Genomic DNA, 27,703 nt, shown 5'->3' with positions numbered 1-27,703 from the left:
CTGAAAAAGCGTTTTTAGAACAGCCTGACCAACAGCTGCCTGTTGTTTTGAATGCACGTCTACACAGTAGTGTTTAGTGAAAGTATGAGTGGTAGACCATGTGGCTGCTCTACAGATGTCTTCTAAGGGAATGTTACCTAAGAACGCCATAGAGGCCCCCAACTTCCTAGTGGAGTGGGCCCTCGGTGGGATAGTGAGAGTGCGCTTAGCTTTAGCGTAGCAGATCTGAATGCACTTTACTATCCATCTAGCAATTCCTGCTTTGGAGATTGCATTTCCCTTGTGTTGTGTGGCAAAAGCAACAAAAAGTTGTTTGGTTTTGCGGAAATCTTTTGTCCTGTCCACATAATACATCAAGGCCCCCTTCACATCAAGGGTGTGGAGCATCCGCTCCGCCAGCGTCTCTGGGTTTTGGAAGAACACCGGCAATTCAATAGTTTGGTTTATGTGAAACTGCGAGACCACTTTGGGTAAGAACTTAGGGTTAGTGCGGAGCACCACCCTGTTGGCATGTACCTGGAAGAAAGGTTCTTGGATGGTGAGCGCCTGCAGTTCGCTAACCCTCCGTAGCGATGTGATTGCTACCAAGAACGCAACCTTCCAGGTCAAAAACTGCAGCTCGCAAGAGTGTAGTGGCTCAAAGGGAGGACCCATCAGCCTTGTAAGAACCACATTGAGGTTCCATTCTGGAGCTGGTGGAGTCCTTGGTGGAATGACTCTTTTGAGTCCTTCCAGAAAAGCCTTGATAGCAGGGACCTTAAAGAGTGACAGGTGTTGCCTATTTTGGAGGTATGCTGCCATAGCCGACAGGTGAATGCGGATGGAAGAGTAAGCTAGATTACACCGATACAGGTGAAAGAGGTAACATATGATGTTTTGAATGGACGCGTCTAGCGGGTCAATGCTGTGCTCCACGCAGTAGACGACAAACCTCTTCCATTTAGCCGCATAACAAGCTCTAGTAGTGGGCTTTCTTGCCTCCCGAATGATGTCCATGCAATCGGGAGGAAGATTGAGGTAGCCAAACTCTAGGACTTCAGGAGCCAGATCGCCAGGTTGAGCTGTTGCGGATCTGGGTGCTGAATGTCGCCATGGCTCTGCGTCAGAAGGCTGGGGGTGAGATGAAGCCTTTGATGCGGTACCACGGAGAGTTCCAGAAACGTGGTGTACCATGGCTGGCGTGCCCACGTTGGAGCAACCAGGATGAGAGTCATTGAGTGTTGCCTGAGCTTGCGTGCCACCAGCGGTATCAGAGGTGCTGGGGGAAAAGCGTACGCAAATCTGCCTGACCAGTTCATCCACATCGCATTGCCCTGTGATTGGGGGTGTGGGAATCTGGCGGCGAAGCTTTGGCATTTTGCGTTCTCCTTTGTGGCGAACAGGTCGATCTCTGGATGACCCCACCTTTGGAAGTACGGTTGGAGTACTGATGTATGTAACTCCCACTCGTGCATCTGATGGCTGTGTCTGCTGAGCAGATCCGCCATTTGGTTGTCCTTGCCTGGGAGATGTTCTGCCATGAGGAAGATGTCCTCTGAATGGCCCACTTCCACATGCTCTGAGCCAGATGAGACAGCTGTGGAGAGTGTGTTCCTCCCTGCTTCTGGATGTAGTACATGGCCGTCATGTTGTCCGTCCGGATCAACACGACCTTGTTGCACAGATGTACTTTGAACGCCTTTAAGGCCATGAAGATTGCCATCAGTTCCAACACATTGATGTGCATCTTCCTTTGCTGAAGTGTCCATAGTCCCTGCACCGTGTAATGGAGTACATGCGCTCCCCATCCCTGGAGAGAGGCGTCCGTTGTCAGGATGATCTGTGGGACAGGCTCTTGGAATGGTCGGCCCTTGCAAAGGTTTTGTGGATTCCACCAATGCAGAGAGTTGTACGCCCGACCGCTCACCAACACTAGGTCTGTCAGTTGCCCATGAGCCTGAGTCCACTGACGTGCCAGGCACTCCTGAAGCGGACGCATATGTAGTCTCGCGTGCGGGACAATGGAGATGCAGGAGGCCATCATGCCTATCAACTGCATGAACACCCTCGCTGGAAGCGAGTTTTGGGGTCTGAATCGTTGGATCAGCGCCTGGATACTGGCGATTCTCACTGAACTCGGCTGCGCAGTGGCTGCCAGAGTGTCGATTGTCGCGCCCAGATACTGTCGCACGTGGGCGGGCTGGAGATGGGACTTTGGGTAGTTCAGAGAGAATCCCAGATCGTGCAGGAGGTGAATGGTGCGTGACACGTGGTCTACGCACTGCTGTTCCGTCTTTGCCTGAATAAGCCAGTCGTCTAGGTATGGAAAGACATGGACGTGCTGGCGACGGAGATGCGCCGCCACAGTCGCTAGGCATTTGGTAAAAACTCTCGGTGCCGTGGTGACCCCGAACGGCAGGACTCTGAACTGGTAATGCTGGTCTAAGATCGTGAATCTGAGATACTTTCTGTGGGAAGGATGCAGGGGAATATGGAAATAGGCATCCTTCAGATCCAGCGTTGCTAGGAAGTCCCCCCGTTGAAGCAGGGGAAGCACCTGCTGCAATGTGAGCATATGGAAGTGCTCCGAGTTGATGTACCAGTTCAGGGGCCTGAGGTCCAGGATCGGCCTGAGTGATCCGTCCTTTTTGGGGATCAGAAAATACAGGGAGTAAACCCCTGTTCCCCGTTCTTGCAATGGAACGAGCTCTATCGCCCCTTTTTGCAGCATGACCAGTACTTCTTGCTGCAACAAGGTCAAGTGCTCGTCGGACATAGCACGGCTTCTTGGCGGTATGTCCGGTGGAATGGACGTAAGTTCTAGACAGTACCCGTACTGGATAAGAGACCTCACCCACCTGTCCGTGGTGATGGACCTCCACGCCGGCAGGAACTGCTGGAGTCTCCCCCCGACAGGTGTCGTGTGATCGGGGGGAAGTGACAAGACGTCACTGCTTGTTGGAGGTGGTGGACCTGGAGGCATTGTTTCCACGTCCCCTGCCTTTGATATTATTGCCTCTGTAGCCACCCCTGCCCTTGTTGTTGTTATACGAGGATTGGGTGTTACCCTTGTAGTATTGCGTGGACTGGGATGCCTGGCCTCTCGAGGTGCCTCTTGAATTGGAGCGGCGAAAGGAACCACCCCGAAACTGCTGACTTTGAAAAGCCCCCATAGACTTGGCAGTTTCGGTATCTTTTTTCATTTTTTCTAGGGAGGCATCCACCTCAGGGCCGAACAGATGGTCAGGATTCACTGTTTGACCCAGTATAGTGGTTTGTATGTCGGGTTTGAACCCAGAAATTCGAAGCCAGGCATGGCGTCTAAGTAACACGCTTGTATTGATTGCCCTGGAGGCTGTGTCTGCCACATCTAGGGCACATTTGATGGATGCATTTGTAATGAGTTTACCCTCCTGAATGAGCATCTCCCCCGCCTCCTTGTATTGGTCAGGCAAGTGTTGCAGGATGGCCTCTAATGTGTCATAATGGGCCCTATCATATCGTGCAAGCAGGGCTTGAGTGTTAGAGATCCTCCAGATGTTCGCTGCCTGTGCAGCAATGCGTTTGCCTGATGCCTCAAAGATCTTGGACTCTTTGTCTGGGGGAGGAGCATCACCAGTAGTCTGCGAATTCGCCCTCTTTCGAGCGTTGGACACCACCAGGGAGTCCAATGGCAAGTGTCCCTTAATATACGTGGGATCCGTGGGCGCCGCTTTATATTTCCTGTCGATGCGAGGATTGACCACCCGCGCCCGGGTGGGCTCTTTGAATACCTCCTGTGCATGCTTCAGCACCCCTTTAAGCATCGGTAGTGTCTTGACTTGTTTTTCGGCTACCGAGAAGGTGTCGACTAAGAAGTCCGCATCCACGGGGTCTGAGTGCAGTTCGACGTCATGGTTCGCTGCAGCTCTCTCTATTAATGCATTAAACGCCGCCGAGTCCTCTGTCGGGGACGTTTTCGCGGCGAAAAGTTGAGTGTCCTGGCCCGACTGCGGGTCGTCTGTGTCGCCTCCTGCAGTCCAGGGCACATGCTCCTCTTCCGGATCCGAGTACGCACGATAGTTGTACTCGTCCTCTTCCTCGTCCACATCAGGCACGGGGGAATGGGCCGGCGAGTGTTCCAGGGCTTGTGGAGACAGAGGTTCCATCAGAGCCGAAGAGTCCGCAGAGTACCTTTTGTTTTTAAGTGGAATCCTAAAAGGTTCCAACGCCGGCTCCGACGTAATCTTTCGTTTGAGGAGCGACAATTTTCCGGTGTTGGCGTCGATGGTCACCGCACGACGTTCCTCCACCGCGAGCGGCTGTAGCCGAAGCTTCGACACCACCAAGGCAGCCTTCGGCGTCAATACTTCCTGAGAGTGTCCGCTCTGCTTAGGCGCGAAGGCCTTCGGCGCCGACTTGGGAGGAAGGGTAAAACGAATGGGCGTTTGTTCCCTGGCAGGCTTCGGCGTGGGCCTAGGCACTACAGTGTCCTGGCTGGGAACAACAGTGGACTGTTGGATCCGCTTTAAGGATTCTCCCACCTTCTTTGTAAGGGATGCCGAGGGCTGAACCGTCGCGAGCGACTCTTCGTCTCCGAGAGCCCGGTCGCCGGTAGGCCTCTTCTTCGGCGCCGACGCCCCATGGCCTGGCGCACCGTCGGCGTGACGCTTCTTCGAAGTCGTTTTCGGGTCCGCGACCCCTTTCGATGCCGACGCAGCCGCGTCGGGTGCCTTCACCTTCGGCGCCGACCCAGAGGGCTTCGGGTCAGCCATTTTGGCGCGGCTCTTGTGGTCGGCCATTTTGGCGTGGCTCTTCAAGTCGGCCATTTTGGGTTTCGTGGAAGTTGACGCCTCCAGAACCTTCTTCACCAACGCCACTTTTGGTTTCGGTTTCGCATCCGAGGGTGCGAGACCAGTCGGCTTCACTTTCGGTTTCTTGTTAGAAATGTCCGTGACCGGGCCCGGAGGCGGGGACGTAGGACTCATAGTTAGATCTTGGGTAAGGCCCGAAGGCGATCCCTCGACCTGGGCCGTATGACTGGGGGTAACCCCGGAGTCTGGTTGGGGATGCTCTTCCTCAGAGCTATCTCCCATCGTGGCACAAATCAGTTCGTCGTCCCCTACCTCACCGGAGACTTCGTCGTAGGCCTCCTCATCCGCGTCGCAGGTCTCTTCCTCGGACGCGGAGCCAGAGTCCGACCCTTGTACGTCGTCCTCTTCCTCGACCGATTCCTGAAAGATATCATCAGGAGGGGGCGCCGAAGCCGACAACTGTGCTTGGGGTCGATTAGCCCGGCGAATCTTCAAAGTTTTCTTACTCCTAAACTTTGAACACGCCATGCAGGTGTCTTCACGGTGATCCGGTGACAAGCATGTGTTGCACACGGGGTGCACGTCGAGGTGCGAATATTTTGAGTGACACAGCGGACACTTCTTGAATGGAGTCCGCTCCATAGCAAAAGTTGTAGTGTAGGCCCGTCCGCGTCGAAGCACGTGGAAGGGCAGTAGGAGATCGGAGCTGAGAGTCAGTAAGAAAACCCGAACGCAACTATACCGACGCCCAGCCTAAAGACCTTTTGGTCTCAAGTAGAAATCGAACAACTATCGGTTCCGATGGAGGGAACCGAAAACACATCCGAACCCTATGGCGGAAAAAAACAATCTGGGGATGGAGGCGATGCCCATGCGCACTGTAGTCCAGGGGAGGAGCCACCTATCTCGTGATACTTCGAAGACTCTTCCAGGACAACAATGTGCAATCATCCGGACCCAACACTAGGTGGCGGACTATGCACAGATATGAATTCAGCAGCCCACATGCCTCGAACAGGGATTTATGCATTTAGCAAACAAACAGAGCTACAACTTTAATAGCTTCCGCCTGTCTCCAAGGCAGAGTTTAACTGTCACCCAGGCAGACTTTAGAGACTGAGGTAGGACAAATGAGTAAATGGATATTTCAGGGCAATAGCAAAACGAATAGGAATCAATTGCCCTTCTTACATTGCAGATCCTAAAGAGAGGCAGGAGCCATTTCTTCCTAGCATTAAGACAGATAAAATAATAAATGATGGAAACTAGATTCAATCACATTGTCCTTACGTACGCAAACTCCAGGCTCGGCTCTAGCGTTGCTCAATTCCTAGTCACCTCACCATTTGGAAATCCTCCTAGTCTTTGGCATAAAGTCCAAGAGTACGAAGGGGATATATAGTCTCCTTACCTTTTTATTAGCGAGACAGGTGCAGCCTCAACACGTCAATGCAAGGTATTCCAAGCTTAAATACTTAACCAACTGCCTAGATCATGCCTTAATGACATACCTATGTCTAACATGTAAAGTATCGGGGAAGCCAAATCTTGAGGAGATAAAGGCTATATGATGTTTTGTATATGATTAAACCATGGAAGCAATCCATACCCCCTCCCTCTCTCCCCTCTCTGTACACTACTCCACAAAGATTGGTCCAGTGTTGGATCCAGGCAAGGGGTCTGAACACTCAAAATGCCTAAGCCCCATGCAGCATCGAGATGGGAGAGATTTGTGGAAGAGACACTAAAGATTTTAAATATGTGTTTTTAATAGCGGATAGACATCCACAGTTCTGCCACCTAGAAGATATGATTAAGGCACCTAGCATTTTAGACATTTAAGGCAATGGAGATGACACAGTTACAAACCTCATGGTTGCGAGACAGCAAACCAACAAGGGTTGCAATTAGAGTATTTATAATTCTATTTCATCTGTTTGGACCATGCACCGAACAGGGCGAATCAGAGACAAAAATAATCAAAGTCCCTAAACTGTGCCAAGACTTTTCCATTCAGGGTAAACCTTTTTCTCTGACTTTGTTTCCGCCTGACAGCCAAAACGTAGGACTCGTGAATGTTAGGAATGAGTCTTGAGTTAGTGCAGATTTTTTCAAGGTGCGCCTAGCCAATGTCTGCATGAGTGCATAAGACCATATCATCGGCATAGAGTAAAAGGTGAACCTGCTGAAGTCTTACATTCATGTACATCACAATATATCACTTTTAAAATAGCCAGTGAATGAGGAAGGATCATGCGATCATTGGCCAATTTCTAGAGACTCTGTAGAACCAATCTCCCAAAACATTCTCCAAGGCAAATTAGAAAAGATACGGGCTGTTCATTTTCAGGCACTGAGACTGTACTTGCTTATAAGGGAACTATTTCTGCTCGCAACAATTACCCGGGAAAATATGTGACCTAAGAAACACGCTGGCCATTGTTAGTATATAACGTGACCAAAAGTCAATATCACTTTTATAAAGATCCCCTCAAACTTTATCTGGGCCTGCAGGTTTTCTTCCACTTCAGAGTGGCCAGGGCTCTTTTGACTTTTGAATGAGGTTAATATCTGCAACAATTAGTTAAGCATACTCTTGGAATGATATGATACCTTAAAACATGTCACCAGAAACGGGATAGTTTACATTTAGACCTACTGCCCTATTGCCCCAATCCTCTAGCCTCCAGAATCTCTGTCTATCTTAACAGGGATCCTTCTTCAGTTAATGGGGACTTACAGTTTAGAATTAGCTCTCTAATTCCTTCTATATCACACAATTTGATCCTTCGAAAGGGCTACCCATCAGATCAACTTTTCCTTCTGGTGACACAGTAGATGACATTCTTCCTACATCTTAATGGAGCGGATTCGGTACAACGATGCCTCGCCGCCTGCTGGATGAGTTTATGTTGCAGTGGACCGTCTGCATACAGCAGGTTCTGCTGGAAGCCTAGAGCAGAAGTAATGAACTCTAATGTCACCAAAAGAAAATGTAGTATCCTAGTCTAGGTCATGATACTGGTAATTTTGGGCAATATTAAATAAGAAGTGGCCTTTAATATTATTTCCAAAGACCATTTGATGGGGGGCGGACGGTTGCCTTGCCGAATTCATTGATGCAGTGGCTAACATTGGCCGGAAGTATCGAAAAAAAGAAATAGCTTGATCTGGAAGTACTGGACACATTAATCTTCTATTAACTAAGCAGAACAAGAACTCTATGTCTTTAGACTCTGGAGACGTTACACCATTGTAAGAAAGCATCACATGACTGAGCCCTGAAGAAGTCCCCTAAAGGGATGAAATGCGTTGGCTACACCGTGAAGAATAAAAAGAATAAAGGATTGTTAAAAAACTCAATGCATGTTTCCTTGAATTTTTTTTATCTTACCTTATGAGAATAATGGTCCTAGTAAATTGATTTGTACTTGTAAATAAGTGTGTGCTGATCATCTTCTTGCAATTAAGAAGTGGCCTTTGTAGCTCCATTCCTATCGTCTACTCACTGCTCTGGCTCACTGATTGAGGTAAGTTAAACCAAACAAGAAGAAGGTTACGGTCACTTGCAACCCTCAAAATACCTCTTAAATCCTAATAATTGAAGGGCCCGATTCACAGAACTAACTTAAGACAAAATCCTAAACGTACTACTTTTGGTATTCACAGAAGTTAGGATTTTGTCTTAAGTTTGTCTTAAGACAGACTTAAGACAGACTTAAGACAAAATCTTAACTTAAGTCTGTTTTAAGACAAACTTAAGACAAAATCCTAACTTCTGTGAATACCAAAAGTAGTAAGTTTAGGATTTTGTCTCAAGTTAGTTCTGGGAATCGGGCCCGAAGAGTGTACAATACTCATCTGGACTTAGTCAGTCAAGCTTTCCCTGGGTATACAGCAGCTTGACTTTGCTGAGATGTCTGATGGAAACTGCCATTGACTTTACACACCGATAAACTGTTCAATAAGAAATAAATTGTATCAATTAGAGGAATCTTGGAAGGAACTAGCAGCAAGGCAAAATATCCATCACCCATCAGGTCTCTGTGATGACATAGAACTCTTGGTCAACTGGGTCTGGGTTGCAATATCGTAGGTTGAAATTAGCAATATTTTTGAAAATGCGGGTTACGCTTGTCAGCAGTTCTGGTTTATTATGATCCTTTGGGATCCGATGAGATATATCATAGATATGGACCTCAATCTTCTGTATCCAAGATCAAGCTGCCTGGACGTCACAGGTTTCTAATGAGAGAGGGAGAAACTCCTTCTTAAGATCAATAGAAATCCATATCAGTAAAGCAACTGATGGGCCGCCTCTTGGGTTCTGAACAGCCGATATGAAACATTACGTTTTTAGTACTACTGTCATCATCGCTTTTATTACTTTCTTATTTAATATATCGATGCTGTCCAAGGCCAATGGTCCCCCTCTGCTCCTTCTTGGTAAGATTGAGGATGGACTGAGTAATAGACAGGGAAGATGCCGGATGATGGAGCCTGCTGTGTAGTGGAGGCTGCCGGGTGGTGGAGGCTACAGGGTGGTGGAGGCTGCCGGGTGGTGGAGGCTACAGGGTGGTGGAGGCTGCCGGGTGGTGGAGGCTGCCGGGTGGTGGAGGCTGCTGGGTGATGGAGGCTGCCGAGTGGTGGAGGCTTCCGGCTGGTGGAGGCTGACGGGTGGTAGAGGCTGCTGGGTGGTGGAGGCTGCCGGGTGGTAGAGGCTGCCGGGTGGGGGAGGCTGCCGGGTGGTGAATACTGCTGCTGCGCCAGTCTAGACACAAATAGTGTAGCACACGAGTCTTCTTTATACTTAAAAGTACTTATCTGCACACGAAAGTGGGACTTCCAGGAGATTCTGGGAGCCAAAGCCAAATCTGGCTATTTATGGGAGAAGGAACCCTGAGGTGCAGGCTTCCAGCTCCCTAGGATCCAAAGAGGAGAGTGAGCCACAGACTCGGATATCATTCAGAGTAGGAGGCGTAGAAGCCCCCGCGAGGACAGTCGGGTACTTCCCTGTCTTGAAGTGAACAGAAAGGGCTTTAGCAGTCAGGGAAAAACATCTCATGAGCTTCCTTTGAGAGTCAATATTTAGGGCTGGATCAGAAATGTCATTTAGGTGTGCACACACACAAAGCTGAAGACAGAAAGCAGAAGCAAGAGGTGGGCCACACGTATATTTACTCCTGCGTTCTTCGCCTAGCATTCTGGGACCTGTGGTTGTTGGCTTTTAGCTTTGCCTTATGAACCTTTTTGTCTGATTATCTCATAATGGCATTTATGGACCTGTTCAAGTTTTTTTCTAGTTAACTTGTTTGCATATGTTTAGATGCATTCATTATAATGTAGACAGAATTATGAGACGGGGCTCTTGCCACGTTGTGCCACCCGTTGCCCTGTGATGCGCAATGGTGGTGTGGCGGTGCCGCTTCATACTCTGTTGAACCCGGCTGGTGCCCATCGATAAACTCAGCATCCCAGTGTTGATCCAGAGTATATCCAGGCGTTGAGGTGACAGGCTCTGTATCCCTGTGCCAATCCCCCACACCCATGCATTTCTAGAGGTGACAGGCTGTGTATCCCTCTGCCAAAACTCCTGTTTCCCTCCGGCCCTATATGTGACAGGCTCTGTCTGCCAGCTACAGTTTCATGCACCAATGTATACCCAAAGGTAATAGAATTTGTAATCCTGTGCAAGTACCATAAAGTCATTCAGCCATAGAGGTGACAGGTTCTATATCCCTGTGCCAATCGCAAGCCCCCGTACTTTTCTAAAGGTGACAGGCTCTGCATCCCTCTGCCAATCCCAATCCCCTGTAATTTTCTATAGGTGACAGGTTCTGCATCCCTCTGCCAATCCCAAGTCCCCATACTTTTCTACAGGTGACAGGCTCTGCATCCCTCTGCCAATCCCAAGTACCCATTCATTTCTAGAGCTGACAGGCTCTGCATCCCTCTGCCAATCCCCAGCCCCCATTCATTTTTAGAGCTGAAGGGCTCTGCATCACTCTGCCAATCCCCAGCCCCCATTCATTTCTAGAGCTGAAGAGCTCTGTATCACTCTGCCAATCCCCAGCCCCCATTAATTTCTAGAGCTGAAGGGCTCTGCATCACTCTGCAATCCCCAGCCCCCATTCATGTCTAGAGCTGACAAGCTCCTCATCCCTCTGCCAATCCCCAGACCCCATTCATTTACAGAGCTGACAGGCTCTGCATCACTCTGCCAATCCCCAGCCCAATTCATTTCTAGAGATGACAAGCTCCTCACCCCTCTGCCAATCCCCGGCCCCCATTCATTTCTAGAGCTGAAGAGCTCTGCATCACTCTGCCAGCGCTGAGCTCAGGAAGCCCTAGGATTAGAAAACTCAACACCCATGGGCACAAATCCTGGGCCAAGAGGCCAAAGAATGTATGTGCCACTGTCGGTATCTGGAGTCCCCCCAAACTAGATGTGATGGGGCGAGTACTCAATTCAGTGACCTCTGAAATATAAAAGGTGGAACCGATCTGGTGAATTTGTTGTCAATGGTCTTGGTGACAACATTCTCTTCTGACAGTTAGAAGTCGTGTGGCCACCACTAATGGAAGCCGGGGTGCAACTGGAGCCAGATTTCGGGGAGGGGGGGCACTTCCAGCAATGTGTTGTAAAATTTCGGGGAGGGGGCTAATACTTTCAGCAAAGTCCCCTTGTATATTGTAACTGGTGTTCATACAAAAGTGCCTCAATACCTTCGGGTGGAGTTCGAGCTGTATGAAACTGCAAAAGAACACAGTCCAAGGTTACTTTTCAGGGAATGCATTCTCACACTCTGGCAGCAAAAGGAATGTGCAGCTTTAAGGAATAGGTAGAGTGGAGTTGCAGGGGCTCTAGGAACCGGTGAAAAAAACAACAAAGCCTCGTTAACAAGTAAATGTTCTTTTGAAGACCTGCGAAATACTCGGGTGCGGCTGTGATAAGGCCCCAGACCAGCCAGCCCACAGCTGCTCAAGAACTGCCTGTGTGTGACTGTGTAAGCTGGCTCAGCCCGGGCTGACACACACGATGGGTGGGGAGTGGTGGGGGGAGGGGGGGGGGCTGAAACCTTTTGAGCACTATGGGGGTTGCGCGTCTGAATAGAGGAGGCCATCACAAAACGCACCTGATGTTCTTCTCAAACTCCTGGCCGTCGTTCAGGAACTTCTGAAACATTTCCTTCAGGTCTCCCCAGTAGAGGGTCTGGCCGCCCGGCTCCGAGTCGTACCCATCGTAAGTTCCCGACACGCCATCATCGCTCTGAGGGTCCCCACAACTTCGGCAGGATCCTCGGAAGGCCAGGTATCCGAAGACGAAAGCTGAAGAGAGTGAAAGAGGCTAATGTCAATGTAAGAAAGCAACCTCTTCAAAATGGCGGCCAACATGAGAGGTCGTTGACTTGTAAACAAATCTTAAAATGGAGGCCAAGGTAAAATGAAAGTGGCGGGCTCACATTTCCTGCATATAAAGACTTTCCTGCAGATTGCAGATTCTTAATGCTCAGTTGAAGATGTTAATATACTCCGGGGGGTGCATTAGACATTGTTAGAGGTAAGGGCCCATTGTACCCTGCGATGGTTCACATGCGTGCTATTGCTTAAGAAGTGTACACCTGATTCCCCAAAGATTCTTCAAATGGCTGAAACATGAGGCAGGTCCCAGGGGGCCAAGGTTGGGAAAAGCCCTGAACCCAGGCTTGAGGGATGAACTGATTTACATGTACAACAAGGAACAGATCAAATCTGAAAGATGCAGGGCCCAATTCACAAAAGTAATCTGAGACAAAATCCTAACTTTACGACTTTCGGTATTCACAAAAGGCATTTAGTAGTAGTAAAGTTAGGATTTTGACTTAAGTTTTGGTCTTAAGACAAAATCTTAACTTAAATTAAACTTAAGGTTAACTTAAGTTAGGATTTTGTCTTAAGACCAAAACGTAAGACAAACTTAAAAGAAAATCCTAACTTTACTATTCCTAAATGCCTTTTGCGAATACCAAAAGCTGTAATGTTCGGATTTTGTCTTAAATTACTTTTGTGAATCAGGCCCAAAGTATTTTTCTTATAATTGAACTCAATTTGTAACAGGTAATGACGTAGAATACAAGACTGGGACCCCTTCGTTGACAGCACTTCGACATGCCCTCTACAGCTCCTGTACTGACCTGATCATAGCTTAGCGCTATGAAGTATCTGCACGACAACACACATCACTTTACACAACATCTGCACAAATAATGAAAGAAATAACCCATATGTGGCAGGCTGGGGACTTTGAGGGGTGCTTTCTGATACAGGACTATTTTTCGGGTGGTTGCTAGTGTGACAGACTTCTGCTTGAATGAATAAATAAAGCGGGTGTTTTTGGTTTTCCATCATCATTTCGGGGTCTCCTGGACCAATATTTCACATTTCGATTTTAGTTTTCCTATTGTAAGTGTGCATGTCATGTCAGAATCCTAAAGTATTTTTTGTATGGATATGTTGTTACACAGCCGACGCCTACGTGTAAGGTTACTCTCTGTGGAGCGTGCTCACCTCCGGAGGTCTGTGCTGTGGGCAGATGGGCTCTGTTGGCTGCCCGTGGTCCAAGAAGGGGACCCTCATAAGAGGGGGGCCACCTTAGAGCCAAATGAGGGCACACAAGACAGTCCAGCGTTGTGGGACCCCCTAGGGGTCAGCGTGCAGTGTCACTTCCAGTAGGGGGTGAGGTATAAGTGCCTCTTCCCGCCCACCTGGCGGCCTCTTTGTCGCTGCCCTTGATGTTGTTTCCCTCCCTACCGCTTAGTGCAAGGGTGGGGTAGGAAAGGTGTTCTAACTTGTAATTTTGTGTTGCAGGCGGAGTTACAGGGTGATACAGAGGCGGAAAGGTACTCGGGGTACCCTCTTCAGGAGCACAACGGGTGCAAAGGCCAAATTCCCCAGCAAGTCCTCACACTGGACCCTGGAGGAGCGACGGCGCCCCTTTAGTCCTACGGGCGGTTGTAAGCTTGAGCAACCGGGGGTTGCCTGGAACGCTCCGCCCTTCGGGGTGTGAGTAAGGGGGTGAACTGGCGATCCACCGGTGGGAGGGGTTATCCCCTCCTCAAAAATTGGTAAGCACCAAATGGCGACGGCCATGGTGTAATTCGGCTCATCAGGTGGGCAGGCAGCAGAGGGGCTGCCTGCCCTTGGATCGCCCGTAAGATAACCCACCATTTTGGCATATTTGATATGCAAATAAACCTGCTGCAATTTACTCCACAAACAAGGTGTTGTGTGGATTATTTCCTAATAATAATGCTGTACGTGGGATGGGGAGTTTTGCTGATATTGGCACTAAGCTCACACCTCGACTTTGACCCCTCTCTCCAGAGTGTCCTGGGGTCTTTCTTCCATCTTCTAAGATGGAGTCAATTTTCCTCGTCTTCAGAACATGACAAGGTTATGATCATGATTGTTGCACCCACCAAAGGGCCTGAGATGTGGCAGGGAATGTCCAGCTCCCTATTAGGAATGAAACATCACCAAAACAGAATCGAGACACAACCAGGACACACTCCTCTCCAGAAGCCTGAACGTGTAGGTCTTTGGGGCACAGCTTGTGACTTGTCTCACAATACGGAATTATGGTGTGAGACACAGAAGGGGTTGTTTACTCCCTCTACACCAGTCCTAAAACAATTGGTCCATGTCTACAACTTGGTATCAAAGCTCTTGGATTACAAAACGGCGGTTTATGGAATACTGCTCTTCGGACCGGGGAAGAAAGTCTCGCGAAGCCATAAAACAATGCTACCTGGTGCTATATAGTGGCATGTGGGTTACACCTACAATACAAGTTCTCCAGAAATGTGCATTATTTCCCCTGCCAATGGGCCGTGTTTATTTCAATGTTATTCCTCCAAAGACAGAATCCAGGCCTGCGCATCACTGAAGCAAAACTGGGCGGCCATCTTTGAATGGATACCAAGCCGCCTTATGTTGCCCTTTCTATCTAGAGTGTGTGTACACGTTTTTCCCCCTTATACTTTGTGTGATACCTGATTGCAAAACACTCTCACTACATAGATATTCTTCCACGGTGCTTATGCATACCCACACTCTGCACATATTTCACTCAGTAGATAAATGTCCACATTCCTCATGTACTATACACCTTAGGCATTCCCACGCTTCCAATGCACTCGCGGGCCACTTGTGCACTTTCCACAATGTTCAAGCCTTCCCACACTTCTCTTGGACTTCAACACTGTTCAAGCACTTCAGATCATGCTAACACATTAATCATGTGCTTCCACACTCAGCTCATACAATTTACACCAACCACGCACTTCCCACGTTACTCACGCTCTTGTCACGTGCCGCATATATTTCAACATAGTTCATACATGTCCAAGTTGTTCATATATATTTTTACACTGCTCATCCTTACCCACATTCCTCAGGGACCTGCTACTCTGTGGCCTTCCACACGAATCACACGGTTCAATAGTGTTCATGCACATCCATGTCGCTCATTCACTGACATACTATGCACCTAAACAGGGCTCAGGCCTTTACTGCTAGTCGTGTGCTTCAATGTCACTCATGCACTTAATGCAAGTCAAGCAGTTACACCCGGATCATGTGTTTCCACGACGCTCATGCAATTCTTAGCACGTTCTTAAAGTGCTTCTACTCTGCCCATGCATCTTCATGGTGGACATGTGCTTCCACACCGCTCGTGCACTTCTATGCTGATCACGTGCTACCACATGGCTCATACACTTATATACTAGTCATGTGTTTCCACACCTCACATGTACTTATGTGTTGCTGGCCATTTGTTTGCATGAAGTTTATGCACACACACACATGCGGATCATATGCTTCCGCACTACACATGCACTTACATGTTGGTCGTGATTCCACACACCGCATGCACTTTCCAGTCACTCAATCCTTGTTATGGTACTTATTTGTGCTCTTTTACCAGGACAATATGTTTCAATTCTCACCAAAAAGAAAGACGACCAGTGCGAAGAGGATGAGGTAGAGGATAGGCTTCCTGCGGTTCTGGTTCTTCTGTGCGACCAGCGTGGACGCCATTTCCCTGACGAAGGAGCTCTCCATCTCTTCTTCGTGATCCATCCTCACCTCCACGCCGTTCGCCTCGTGCTCGTCGACGTTCTTGTAGACGGAGTAAGAATGACGCGACTTTGGGTTGGAGCCCTGAGTTAGAAGAGCAGAATGGAGGTGGTCAGATCCTCAAAGGAGGTTGTGGGGAACACACATCAGGCAATATCAACAGAAAAATGAGAGCAAATGGGGTGGGAGGTGGTTGACAAACCGTCTATCATTGGTCACGCTCTTCTGATGGGTTATTTCTGTGGTCGACAAAGAATGATCTCTCCAAAGTTGTGCTATAAAAGTGTTGGTATTCTTCATTACTGAAGTAGTGCCAAGACAGAAAGTGAAAGATGTAAGGCTGGTGTTTTGTGATTTTGTTTTCTGTTAACCCCTGTCCCCTGATGTTTTGGACAGCACTCTGCTGCCTTTTGGATAGGTGTGTGCTACACAAATATCACATACATACATAAATAAGTCTTCCCATAATTCCAAACCATCTACTTTATGGATTTTCCATGACAGACATTTGTTTTCCCATTGTGTTTGTTTAAATTCCTTCTCATGGAAGTCAGTTCACAAAAATAGCTGAGATAGTGGTAGGGGCATTGTCTTCCCTTTGACCCCTGATGACATCACAGGGTTGACTCTGTTTCCCATCCTTAACCCCTCATTAATCTTCCATTTGCTGCTGAGGGTCAATAGAAAGGACACAAAGTGAAATTACATAAAATGAACATGGCTCCGATAGACATACTTTCTGCTCCTGCCTTCATGACTACTCATACCAGAGAGGGGAAGGGCGGCGCCAGGGGCACCAAGAGGCAATCCTTGGGTAGTAGATGCTATACCTGGCTACCTCTAAGTGGCACTAATGCTGCCTCTGGCTACTGCACTTCCAGGAGGAGTTAAAATCTGTTCTTCTGCTACCAAGATGGCCTTCCAAGAGAACCTCCTAATGTTAGCATGTATGATCCTGGGGTACATTCTGGCTGACTCGTTAATAATTGCTTCTCCTGGATACAATGCGATGAGTCGCTTTACGGCTATCGGAATACTTGTGACCAAGTAAAAAAAAATCAAGAGAAGTTGTACAAGTGAAATAAAAGGTACCAACCAACTCCAAGATGTAATTGGTGTTTTTTTGTGGATATTCTATGCTATTATATGTGTTGTGTGTTTTTTTTTTAATAGCATAGAATATTTTTAAAAAACACATTAAATCACTTATAGTAGCTAGAAGGGGAAAGGACAGACAGGGTGCTGAAAGGCGGGGAGATCCATAGGGGCTAGACAACGCCTGAGATGAAGGGAGGGTTCCTCAGGGGAGGGAGTGGGTGGGTTGGGGAGGGGAGGGGGAAAAGGAATAAAAAGTCCTCATTGGTCGCAGAAATGCAATATAGACTGACTCAGATGTTGCAGTCATCCTGGAGGATTGGTGGCTGGGTAATATTTAGCTATGGCTGTAAATCTACTTTCCAGTAGTAAAATCATCTCCTGGAACCTTATTGGTATAGGAAGTTTAAAGAAACAGCAAAGGGTGTGCGAATTTTTAAAGAACTTAGAGGCCAGTATATATTTGCTGCAGGAGACTCATCTTGAGGCAGAAGTGTGTAAGAAGGTTTTTGAGAAACAACGTTGGGTACAGGATGTGCTATGCTCTAGACAGAAGGGAATCTCTAGGGGGGTAGCAATAATCATCAGGGCAAACAAGGGAATTAGAGTACAGAGCTGGGACACTGACCAGTCAGGGAAATGGTTGGTGGCGGTCCTTCTGATTGCTAGCTCACCTTATACTTTCGCAATATTTTACGGCCCGAATGAAGATAATGAAATCTTTCTCCGAAACCTTGAGAAGATTCTAATCTTGAGTACAGCACCTGTTATTCTCGGGGGCGATTTCAATCTTGTTTTAGATTGTCAATTAGATCGTACCTCCAGAGCAAAATATGTCCCGCCTAAGAGGTCTCTTTCAGTTCTTAAGAATATAATAAGAGACTTCAACCTGCTGGATGCTTGGAGAGCCAAGAATGGTGACTTAAGAGAGAACTCTTTCTATAGTAAAAAGTACAGGCAGTTTTCAAGAATAGATCTGTTCCTGGTAGACCATATATTGAAGTCTGTTTTGACCTCAGTTTCCCATACCCCAGTGGGCCTTTCAGACCACTCGGTTGTAGAACTAACTATTAATTTTAAGACTCTTGTCTATGAACGTAGATGGACTCAAGATAGAACCATCTTACTGGAGGGTAGCATTGGAGCCAACATTAAGAGCAGTATAGTGGAGTTCTTTTTATTCAATGTGGGCTTGACCACAGAACAAACTGTCTGGGAGTCATTTAAGGCTTTTATTAGAGGCTTTTTAGGGTACCAGATGAAACAAAAAAGAAAAGATCTAAAAGAAAGAGAAGCTAAAGATCTGGACTCTATTAAGAGGAAAGAACAGGAATTACAGCAGGCAGCTCTGGGGGAAAGAGATAAGATCCCGGTACTCGAAAAGGAGCTTCTAGAGCTACAATTGAATCTCAAAGTCAAAGCAGATAAGTTGATCCATGATAGGTGGGAAGCCAGCAAACTTAAGAACTTTGAATATGGGGAGAAATGTGGTGCACTCTTGTCGTGGAAAGCCAGATCCGATTGGACTAGGAACAACATCAACACCCTGTCCCAACGGAGCTCGGGAAAACTGTTGACCGACGATGAAGAGATCAGGGCCGAAGCTAGGGGATTCATGGAGGAGTTATATCAGGAGAACATCAGTTTGGGAACAGAGGATTTGGAGAAGTGGTGGAGCCAGAGGACACTGCCTCAATTGAGTGAGGCAGATAAAAAGACTCTATCGGGTGAGATTACCGAAGGGGAAATTAGGGTGCAGTTAAAAAAGATGAGTAGGAGCAAGGCCCCAGGCCCCGATGGTTTACCAACGGAGGTCTATAAAGACAACTTAGAAGAGATTCTTCCCCACTTGCTATCTCTTTTTAATAACATATATCAGCAAGGAGGAGGTATTCCACCCTCATGATTAGAGGCCACTATTACCTTAATAGCCAAACCCAATAAGGACCCCATGAAAATAGAGTCTTTTAGACCTATCTCCCTTCTGAATTCCGACCTTAAAATATTTTCAGGAATTTTGGCTGGGAGATTAGCGAAAGTTATTAAAACCATTATTCACCCGGACCAGAGGGGCTTTGTGCCAGGTCGACAGTTAAACGAGCTGACATTTCAGGCAATTGGAGCAATAGATTTTGCAGAAGAAAAGGGACTGCAGTTGGCTATTGTGGCAATTGATGCCACGAAGGCCGTTGATCAGGTTAATTGGTCGTTCCTTTGGGACACGCTGATCAGGTTTGACTTTCCACTTCCCTTTATCCAAGGTGTTAAAATATTGTATGGGAACCCACGGGCGAAAGTACTGATTAATGGTTGCCTGACCGATTGGTTTGGGATTTCAAGGGGGACGAGACAGGGCTGTCCCCTGTCCCCTGTCTCCTCTCCTTTTCGATCTCTATATCGAGCCCTTTGTTTCGTTGTTGAGATTGGATCCAACAATCATTCCTTTTAAAATGGGAGGTCTGGAGCTTAAGACCACATTATATGCGGATGACTTATTGCTTTATACTATCAATCCACTAGAGGCCATCCCAAAGATATTTCAATTAGCAGAGGAATATGGTGCAGTCTCATGATATAGCATTAATAAGAGCAAAACAGATATAATGTGTAGGGACAGTCCTGTCCTTATACAAGGGGCCAAAAGTAAGATCAGGTACCTGGGTTTCTACCTCACGCAAAAGCTAATTGATGTCCCCAGAACAAGCTGGCAAATAGTGGTTAAAGAAATAACTAAACTTTTACTTAGATGGGCCGGTCTACCTCTTAGTATATATGGTAGAGTCAATTTAATAAAAATGGTGGTATTGCCTAAGGTAACTTTCTTATTTAACAGCATCCCACTGACTTTCCATAATAAAGACATCTCCAGCCTCCAGGGTAAGATAGGCTCCTTTATCTGGGCTACTAAGTCACCAAGAATCGCTTGGAGGAAGTTGAGAAGGGGTTTGAAAATAGGCGGCCTGGCCCTCCCTGATTTACTTTTATACTGTTACGCATTTCAGTTAAAAAAATGTAGACTCCTGGCTAACAAGTTGGACTCATCCTCACACGGCCGTTTGTTCCAGGCGATGTTATCTGACCTACCACAGGGCCTTGAATTTTTTTTGTTCAAATTCGGTGCCCAGACGTTTTATAAGAAAGTTCGCTTAAAAATCCTACTTACAGCACTTAAGTTGTGGCAAGCAGTCTGTAAAATATGGAGAATTCCCTATTACAACTTCCTAGCCCCAATCTGGGACTCCCCGGTAACACCCGAATGCTTATTAGATTGCTTATCGTCCCCCTTGAGGGATGCAGGCCTCGTAAGATGGGGAGACCTGAACAACAATCTAGGTCTCCTAGATTGAACATCCCTATTTAATATAGCAGGAGGGTCCCTTACAAGGTTCAAATATTATCAATTATCATCCTGGTGGGGAAGCCAAAATTGGAGCTGGAAGAGGAGGGAAATGGATTTCTGGAATTAGCCAGCAGACAGGAAGGTTGGAAGGGGGAGGTCTCTTCTTGGTATATTTTACTAACTGGGGCAAAAGATCGGCAGGAGGGAGAAATCTCTAAACTTTGGGGTGATCTTCTGGCAGACAGCCCGGAAAGGAAGCTGGAGATTTTGAAAGATTCATTTATAATATCCCAAAAGACAATAAAGCCTTCCAATCTTAGAAGGAACCATCTCTACACAGCACACAGGGTTTACTGGACTCCTTCAAAATTGACAATAATTTCTGGAGAGTCTTACTACTGTCCCAGATGTAAGCTTTTAGCAGCAGATGACGTACATATTTTTGCGGACTGCCCAGAAATTAAAAACTATTGGCAGCAGGTTTGCAGTTTCTTAGAGGAGGTACTGTCAAGACCAGTAATTTGCAGCCCAAGATTGATTCTTTTTGGTCTGCCACATGAATACGACATCAGAGACAGTATCTTTCAGTTTATATTTTATGTTATTGTCATTGCAAGGAGGGAGGTGTATAGAGAATGGAAATCTTCGACCCCCCCAAAGGTTTGCAGACTGTCTAAGAAACATCATGGCTATAAGTAAATTAGATCTGTTGTGTAGTGGAGAGGGTGCGGCTAAGATATGGGCTCCGCTGGTAAAATGGTCGGATAGATAAACGATGAAAAGTCCAATGATTAGGCCAGGGGTTTGTGGTCTGGTCCTCCCTGGGGCAAGGTTCACCGATATCGAATACGGGAGTTGGACTAGTGGACAGCCTATCTCTGGGTGATCCTTAACCGCCAAGCATAAAATCCCAGGGCGCATAGTAATGATTTGTGCTGGCGGCTTTGAGAGATCCCATCTAGAGTCATAACATCTGGTGGCATATATGAGGACAAAAAAAAAAAAAAAAAAAGATGTAATTGGTGTTAATGGCACTTTAGTTGACATCCAAAGACTCAGAAGTCAGCAACTGGATACAGTAGAAACCATTTGTGACTGGTAAGCTAGAATTTCCACCAGGGTACCAAGGGCGGAGTTGTCAGTGTACTGCTACTTCACACATGCTTGGGTGGAGCCTCTCCAGTGGAGCCCATGAGGGTTTGCCCTGAGTGATGTGTCACCAGCACAATGAGGGATAAGACAGGTCCCTCCTCTGATCACACACACATGCACATACAAGAGATGGGTTTTATGAAACATAACAGTTGCACATTGGTCCTTATTGTAGACAACGTAAAACTGTTCCAGATGAGCCCTCATGTAAATATAGTCAGGTTCTCAAACATGATTAGGAAAGATGCCACAGTACTCAACAGAAATCCAAATGATGTAGACAGTTAAATAAAGTACGGACTCACAGAAAAGTTCAACTATTTATTTGATGTAGGTGAAAAGGTGAAAAAGCAGTACAAACAAAAAGGGTCAGAAAGGGTGATCACTGGCCGAGTGGAGTAAAAAGATCGAGATACTTTCTAAGAAGGAAAACAGGGAAAGAACTAGAGCAAGTAAATGAAGTATCAAGTCAAGTTGAACAAGAACAATCGAAAAGAAAATAATTAAGGAGATCAAAAAGATTGAAAGTTCCAAGTAGAAAATATAATGCTCCTGAATGGACGTATGTTATACTTGAAAATGTTTAGAATCTTTATCTGAACGAAGAACCTGAAAGTGACCTTATTGAAGGATCTGATGAAAAGAAATTGAGACCACCTTAAAGAAAAAAGACTTTTGTGCAAAGTATGGATATTATCAAACAAAAAGAACAAAAGAAACACAGAAAGCTTTTGAAGTGTGGGATCACACAAAGACTTTATTATATAATAAAAAAAATTTTTAAGAGAAAATAATATTAGATCTTAAAAAAGATTTTTTTTAGATACTAAAAATGGCAGAAATAAAAGTGACTGAACATCCGAAATCTAGTCTAAAACAGAGATGTGTTAAATGTTGTTTGTGTAGTATTTTAATACTAACTTGATGTGGTTACTGTTAACTGTCATAGTACCTGTTCTTATGGTAACTAACAATCGAAATTACAGAAATACTAGTGGAAGAATGAATGAAGTTACTAAGAAAACTACTACTACAGGTTTAGAACAAATGGATAAGAGCATGTATCATCACGACAAATCAAATAGTGATTCGTCATTAAATGTATTTACTAAACTTCTTTGTCGATACAATGGATGTAAGTGACTGTTATGTTTGTAGGAAACGACCTACTTCTGTCTCAGAAGCGGTGACATATCACCATCTTCCGTTAAGCTATGGTGTGTTCTGTATTGTTGTGTCTAGTTTGTTCTTTGTTACAGGCAAGTTGCAATATTATTACTCAAATATGGATTTGGTCTTTTTAGAAATTCCTATTCGAAGAAACCTGAATCCAGTGCTTAGTAGTAAAGATGCAGAATTCATGGGTGAATTTTTCTTAACAACAAACCTCATAGACATAACATATGCTCATAGAAATAAACTAATGTGTCTTTTGTGTGATGAAGAGAAAGTTTTTCCAAATTTAGGGCCATATGTATGAACACATTTTCCCATAGCCACAGAATGGGTAAAACCCTTTGATACATCTGGCCCAAAGTAGAGTAAAGAAGACAGGATTTATCAAAGAAAGCTGTTGAGCAGAGTCACATGTACCACCATGGGCTACTCAGGAGGGGGACTATAAGAAATGTGAGACTCATGCTGCAATGTCCTCAGACTTGTCAAAACTATATAATATTATTTTCATTGGTACAAGTGAATGTGATCATACCTTCCTAATAATGGGGGTATGGGGACTAAAAGGTGGAACTGATCCTGTTTTCCCAGGAATTTATTAGGTGTGCTGTAAAAATGCCTATTACAGGCTGCCTGCACGATGGTATGGTAGTTGTTATTTTGGCACTGTATTTCTGAAGGTATATCACACAACTAAGAACAATTACATGGATGTCATAAGTAAAGGACTAAAAAGAAGTAAAAGAGCAAGTTTTTCAGAAATAGTAGATGACATATTTGGTGCACTGACACCGTCAGTTGGAGTCGTATTGAACTCACATAAAATACATCAATTGTCCACAGTAGTTGATTGATTATCAACAGATACTGCTGGAGGGTTTTTAATGATTAATACCGAAATGGTTGCAATCATATCTATGGTTTTGCAAAATAGATTTGCCCTTGATATTTTATTAAGAAAAGGGGGTGGTGATGGACAGAGTCTCTGAATTAAACAGAACACTCGTACCCAGTCAACAGATCAGGGCTTGATCCATCACCGTTTTTTAGCTCACTGCACCATCCCAGCTCAGAACCTGGCTACATGCAAATTAGTCTGTCCCTGGCCCAGTGCATCATGGGAACAGGGCAGACCAAACTACCAAGCCAATTCTTATACTGGAAAGGAAACAAGCTTCCGGGGACCGGTTTCTGGCATTACAGCCGTCGTCGGCCAGGCTTGCTTGAATCCTGATGGTGCAGTGAGTAAGGGACTCACATCTGAGTATACCCTTCCACGCTTATGGTGGACAAAACGATTCAGAAAAGGGGGTGTTGCTGGACAGAGTATCTGAATTAAACAGAACACTCGTACCCAGTCAACAGATCAGGGCTTGATCCATCACCGTTTTTTAGCTCACTGCACCATCCCAGCTCAGAACCTGGCGGTGATGGATCAAGCCCTGATCTGTTGACTGGGTACGAGTGTTCTGTTTAATTCAGATACTCTGTCCATCACCACCCCCTTTTCTGAATCTTGATATTTTATTGGCAAAAGAGGGTGGAGTCTGTGGTATGTTGAAAGTTCAACACTGCTGTACATATATCCTAGGCAAAAGAAAAGGTATTGAGGGATATATCCAGAATATTACGAAGATTCATAAAGATTTGACCCAACTGGAGGTTGACGGTGTTTGGGAAAGACTCAGTAAAAGTATTTCCACTACAGGTAACTGGTGTTCCACTTTCGGGAGTAGTCTATTATGGAAAATACTAATCCCTGTAATTTCCATAGCATTAGTAATTTTGATAATAATAATGACTTATGAGTGTTGCAAGGAAAAATTGAGAACAAGATTGATGATTGAAACAAAGGATAAAAGGATGGGAAGAAAGAGAACAAGCATTTGCAATGCAATAGGTCTTGCATTATTAAAGTTTGAGCTATTGGTGTTGCATTCTTTAGCAATGCCAATAGCTCAAACTTTAATAATGCGAGACCTATTGCATTGCAAATGCTTGTTTTTAAATGTCTGCGCAAGTCTGCTGGCTGCGCTTCCAAATTCCTTAAAGTACACAGCTATGTCTAACACAGCCCAACAGAAAGCTTAGCTACTTTCATAGTAGAAATCCAGGGATAGTGGTGGTAACCATTGCTACAGCTGTATAGAGCGGCCATAGACTCACCCCGCATTGGTTGCAATCACCACAGCTGTAGAGAGTACTGTGCACACCATGTCTCCGCACTGATGTGATGCACGTTGCTAGGAATGGTTGGTACGAAGGTACATGTAATCAGGCTCAAGATGCAGAGCAACAGGGGGCGTCCACCAGGAAGGACATGCGGCCTGAAACCGCCTTCATTCAACTATACACAATCTAGACACAAGACTCCACTTTCCAGGTTCTGGAATATGAGAAAACCACAATGCTCTTCACAACAATTTTTTGAATGAGCCATTTCCTCTGGGTAAAAATTATACAAAAATACATAGTGCACAATGTTGAGAATTGTTTTGATTTGAGCAAGACCACATTTGGAAATTGCATGAATTTCAGTGGTGTACTTACAATGTTGTCCACGCCCATCTATGACGTACCCTGTAGTCTAAGGTTTGGTTGCCTCCTCAAACTGTCTGCTTCATATACCCTTTAGATATCTATGACAGGATGAGAGTGTAGATACATTCGATAACTGAGCCCTCACAATACCACTGCATGGCAGATCAGGCCAGAGGCCTCCTTGGCTCATTTTATACTAGCTCAAGATTTATACAGACGGAAATGAAATACAGCAGCCCTAAATAAGGCGGAAAGAAATACCGTGAAAAAAAATAATATCTTAAAACCCAAACAAATGTTGAATAGAATTAGCAGAAATGTGTCCATTAATTGCTACTAAAAAGCAGCACATGGTGGGAACCAAGAAGGTTCAAGAACTTCCATGCCTACAAGGCTAGCCTGTGACGCGACAGTAGGATATGAAGCTGTACCTCTTTAAAAGACATTTAGGAGCACTGCGGATGGAAAGGACTGCCTCTGGAAACTCGTCGCCATTCACCTATACGTCAATCTGCCTGATATATATATATATGGAGAGTGCTGTCGTGTGCGGTGCGCTTTGAGAGCGTTAGCGTATATATATATATATATATATATATATATATATATATATATATATATATATATATATATATATATGACTCTTGACTGGTCCTGTCGCCATATCTGAGACACTGTCCTCTTCCGTCATCTTGTCATTCTCCTAACAATCAGTCTGCCTGACATATGACTGACTCTTCCATGGCCCAGTCCGCATCTTTGAGATACTGCCATATTGACAAATTCCATCATCATTCTCCTAAAATTCAGTCTGCCTGACACATGACAGACTCGCAGTGGTTTGCTTTGCTCTATGTTACGTGGCCTATGATTTTTTCTAGCGCCGGGACACTCTAGGGAGTAGCCGCGTGCTTTATAAATGAGTTAACATAACATAACTTGTCCCCAGCCCTGTCGACCTCTGCCAGAACTATACTGCTGAGAAATCTCAGCATCCTTCTCCGAGATGCAACTCTGGATGGTATGATTGACTCTTCCCCAGCCCTTTCGGCTTTCGATACATCATCCCGGTAACTATTATCTCGACCTCGAGGTGGCGTGCGGGAGTGTAGGCCGCATGTTTCATGTGTCAGCGGCAACACCAGAGCCAGCCCCGTTGCGGATAAACACATCCACACATAGCAACCTCCAGTCTCAGAGGGGGAGGCGGAGGCCTCCTTCGGATCTTTCCGATTTTGTTTTGGGGCATTTTCTTAGCACCCTGCGGGTGACCTCTAGGTCAAACATGTTGTGCCCACAAACAACCAGCTGTTTAGAAGGCCCCTGGCACAAACAAATCCCCTAAAATTCCCGCCGCTGAATGCCAATGCTGTGTCCTAATGCTGCCACCTGACAACATTTGGGCTCCCTGCAAGGGGCGAGGCGCAGGCCAGATCCCCCTTCCCTGTGGACTCATAGAATTGGTAGATGAATGTCTAATTCCTGGATACCAAGAAAAATTTATATATTTAGATGAATATTTCCTCTGATGACTCAGCCCTGAAGTTATGTTGTATTGTATTATTATACGTCGTTCTTTTACCAGCAAGTGTTGTAGCTCGTTGACTATCTGTTACATTTCCCAAGCCACTCCCACTGCCCATCAAGGTGACACTGAGCACTGTCTGTGCATGTGTCCCCTTGTGACATGGTGTAAGTCCTCGTGTTCTGTGCACGTCCAAGCACTTCACACTCACTGCCTGTCAGTGTGCCCAAGTATGGAACACCCTGTATCCATGTCCCCAATGACCTCCTTTTAAAACAACTTTATTTACCAATTTACCAACATGGTAGCATTTGTCATGACAGTATATGACAGAATACCTCAAGTAACACATAATTCCCACAGTTTGTCATTAGGACGAAATGCACGCATGGGTGCGATGCTCGCAGTGAGAGGTGTGACTGGGGTGACCCATCATCCCGGTGTGGCGCTTCCGTGCTAGTTAAGTGTTGTCTCAGCGGGTGCCATATTTCCTGGGGCGACCACAAAGGAGCCGATGCCGGAATGGAAACCAGTGGTGCACACACACCACAGACGAGCAGGGGGGGGGGGGCGAGGGAGCCTGTCGTCTGTGCGGCGCGCTGATGTGCGTCCTAGACACGGACGGGAGTGGGTAGATCATAGGCGGGACATGCGCCCGCCTTTGCCCAATTGTGTGCCGTTTCATTTTGACAAAAGCCTGCTACAGCCAATGCCAGCCTGCGAAAGCAAAACCACACGCATGAGCATGTGTTTAGCTTTCTGAAGCCCATTGAAGAGGTCTCGCGCTGGGCGTACAATGCTGCGCACTGCAACGCTAGGCGTGAGACCTAAATAGGGAGGAGATTGAGTTAAAAGAAATGAAAGAAAATCTATCTGACAAAATGAAGGAGCTGAACATGTAAGAGAAAAATGAAGGATCTATAGAAAATAACGTAGGTACCAAGACTAAATAATAAAGTTGCCACTTGTAATGATGGGTATGTT

General features: G+C 46.0%; 1 protein-coding gene across 1 annotated transcript in view; it reads right to left on the bottom strand.

Annotated features, from left to right (window-relative positions):
• The window catches only part of TFR2 (transferrin receptor 2), a 153,390-nt gene that overhangs the window by 68,628 nt on the left and 57,059 nt on the right, over positions 1 to 27,703 (bottom strand). Inside the window, exons 3-4 of the mRNA XM_086946189.1 lie at positions 15,761 to 15,974; positions 11,909 to 12,101 (exon numbers count right to left, since the gene is read on the bottom strand). Coding sequence (XP_086802315.1) covers positions 11,909 to 12,101; positions 15,761 to 15,974 — 407 coding nt within the window. The remainder of the gene's footprint in view (positions 1 to 11,908; positions 12,102 to 15,760; positions 15,975 to 27,703) is intronic.

This window comes from Lissotriton vulgaris, chromosome 12 (genome assembly GCF_964263255.1).
Source record: "Lissotriton vulgaris chromosome 12, aLisVul1.2, whole genome shotgun sequence".
NCBI lineage: Eukaryota > Metazoa > Chordata > Amphibia > Caudata > Salamandridae > Lissotriton > Lissotriton vulgaris.
Note: the sequence above shows the minus strand (reverse complement) of the source record. Positions and strands in the feature narration are given on the sequence as shown.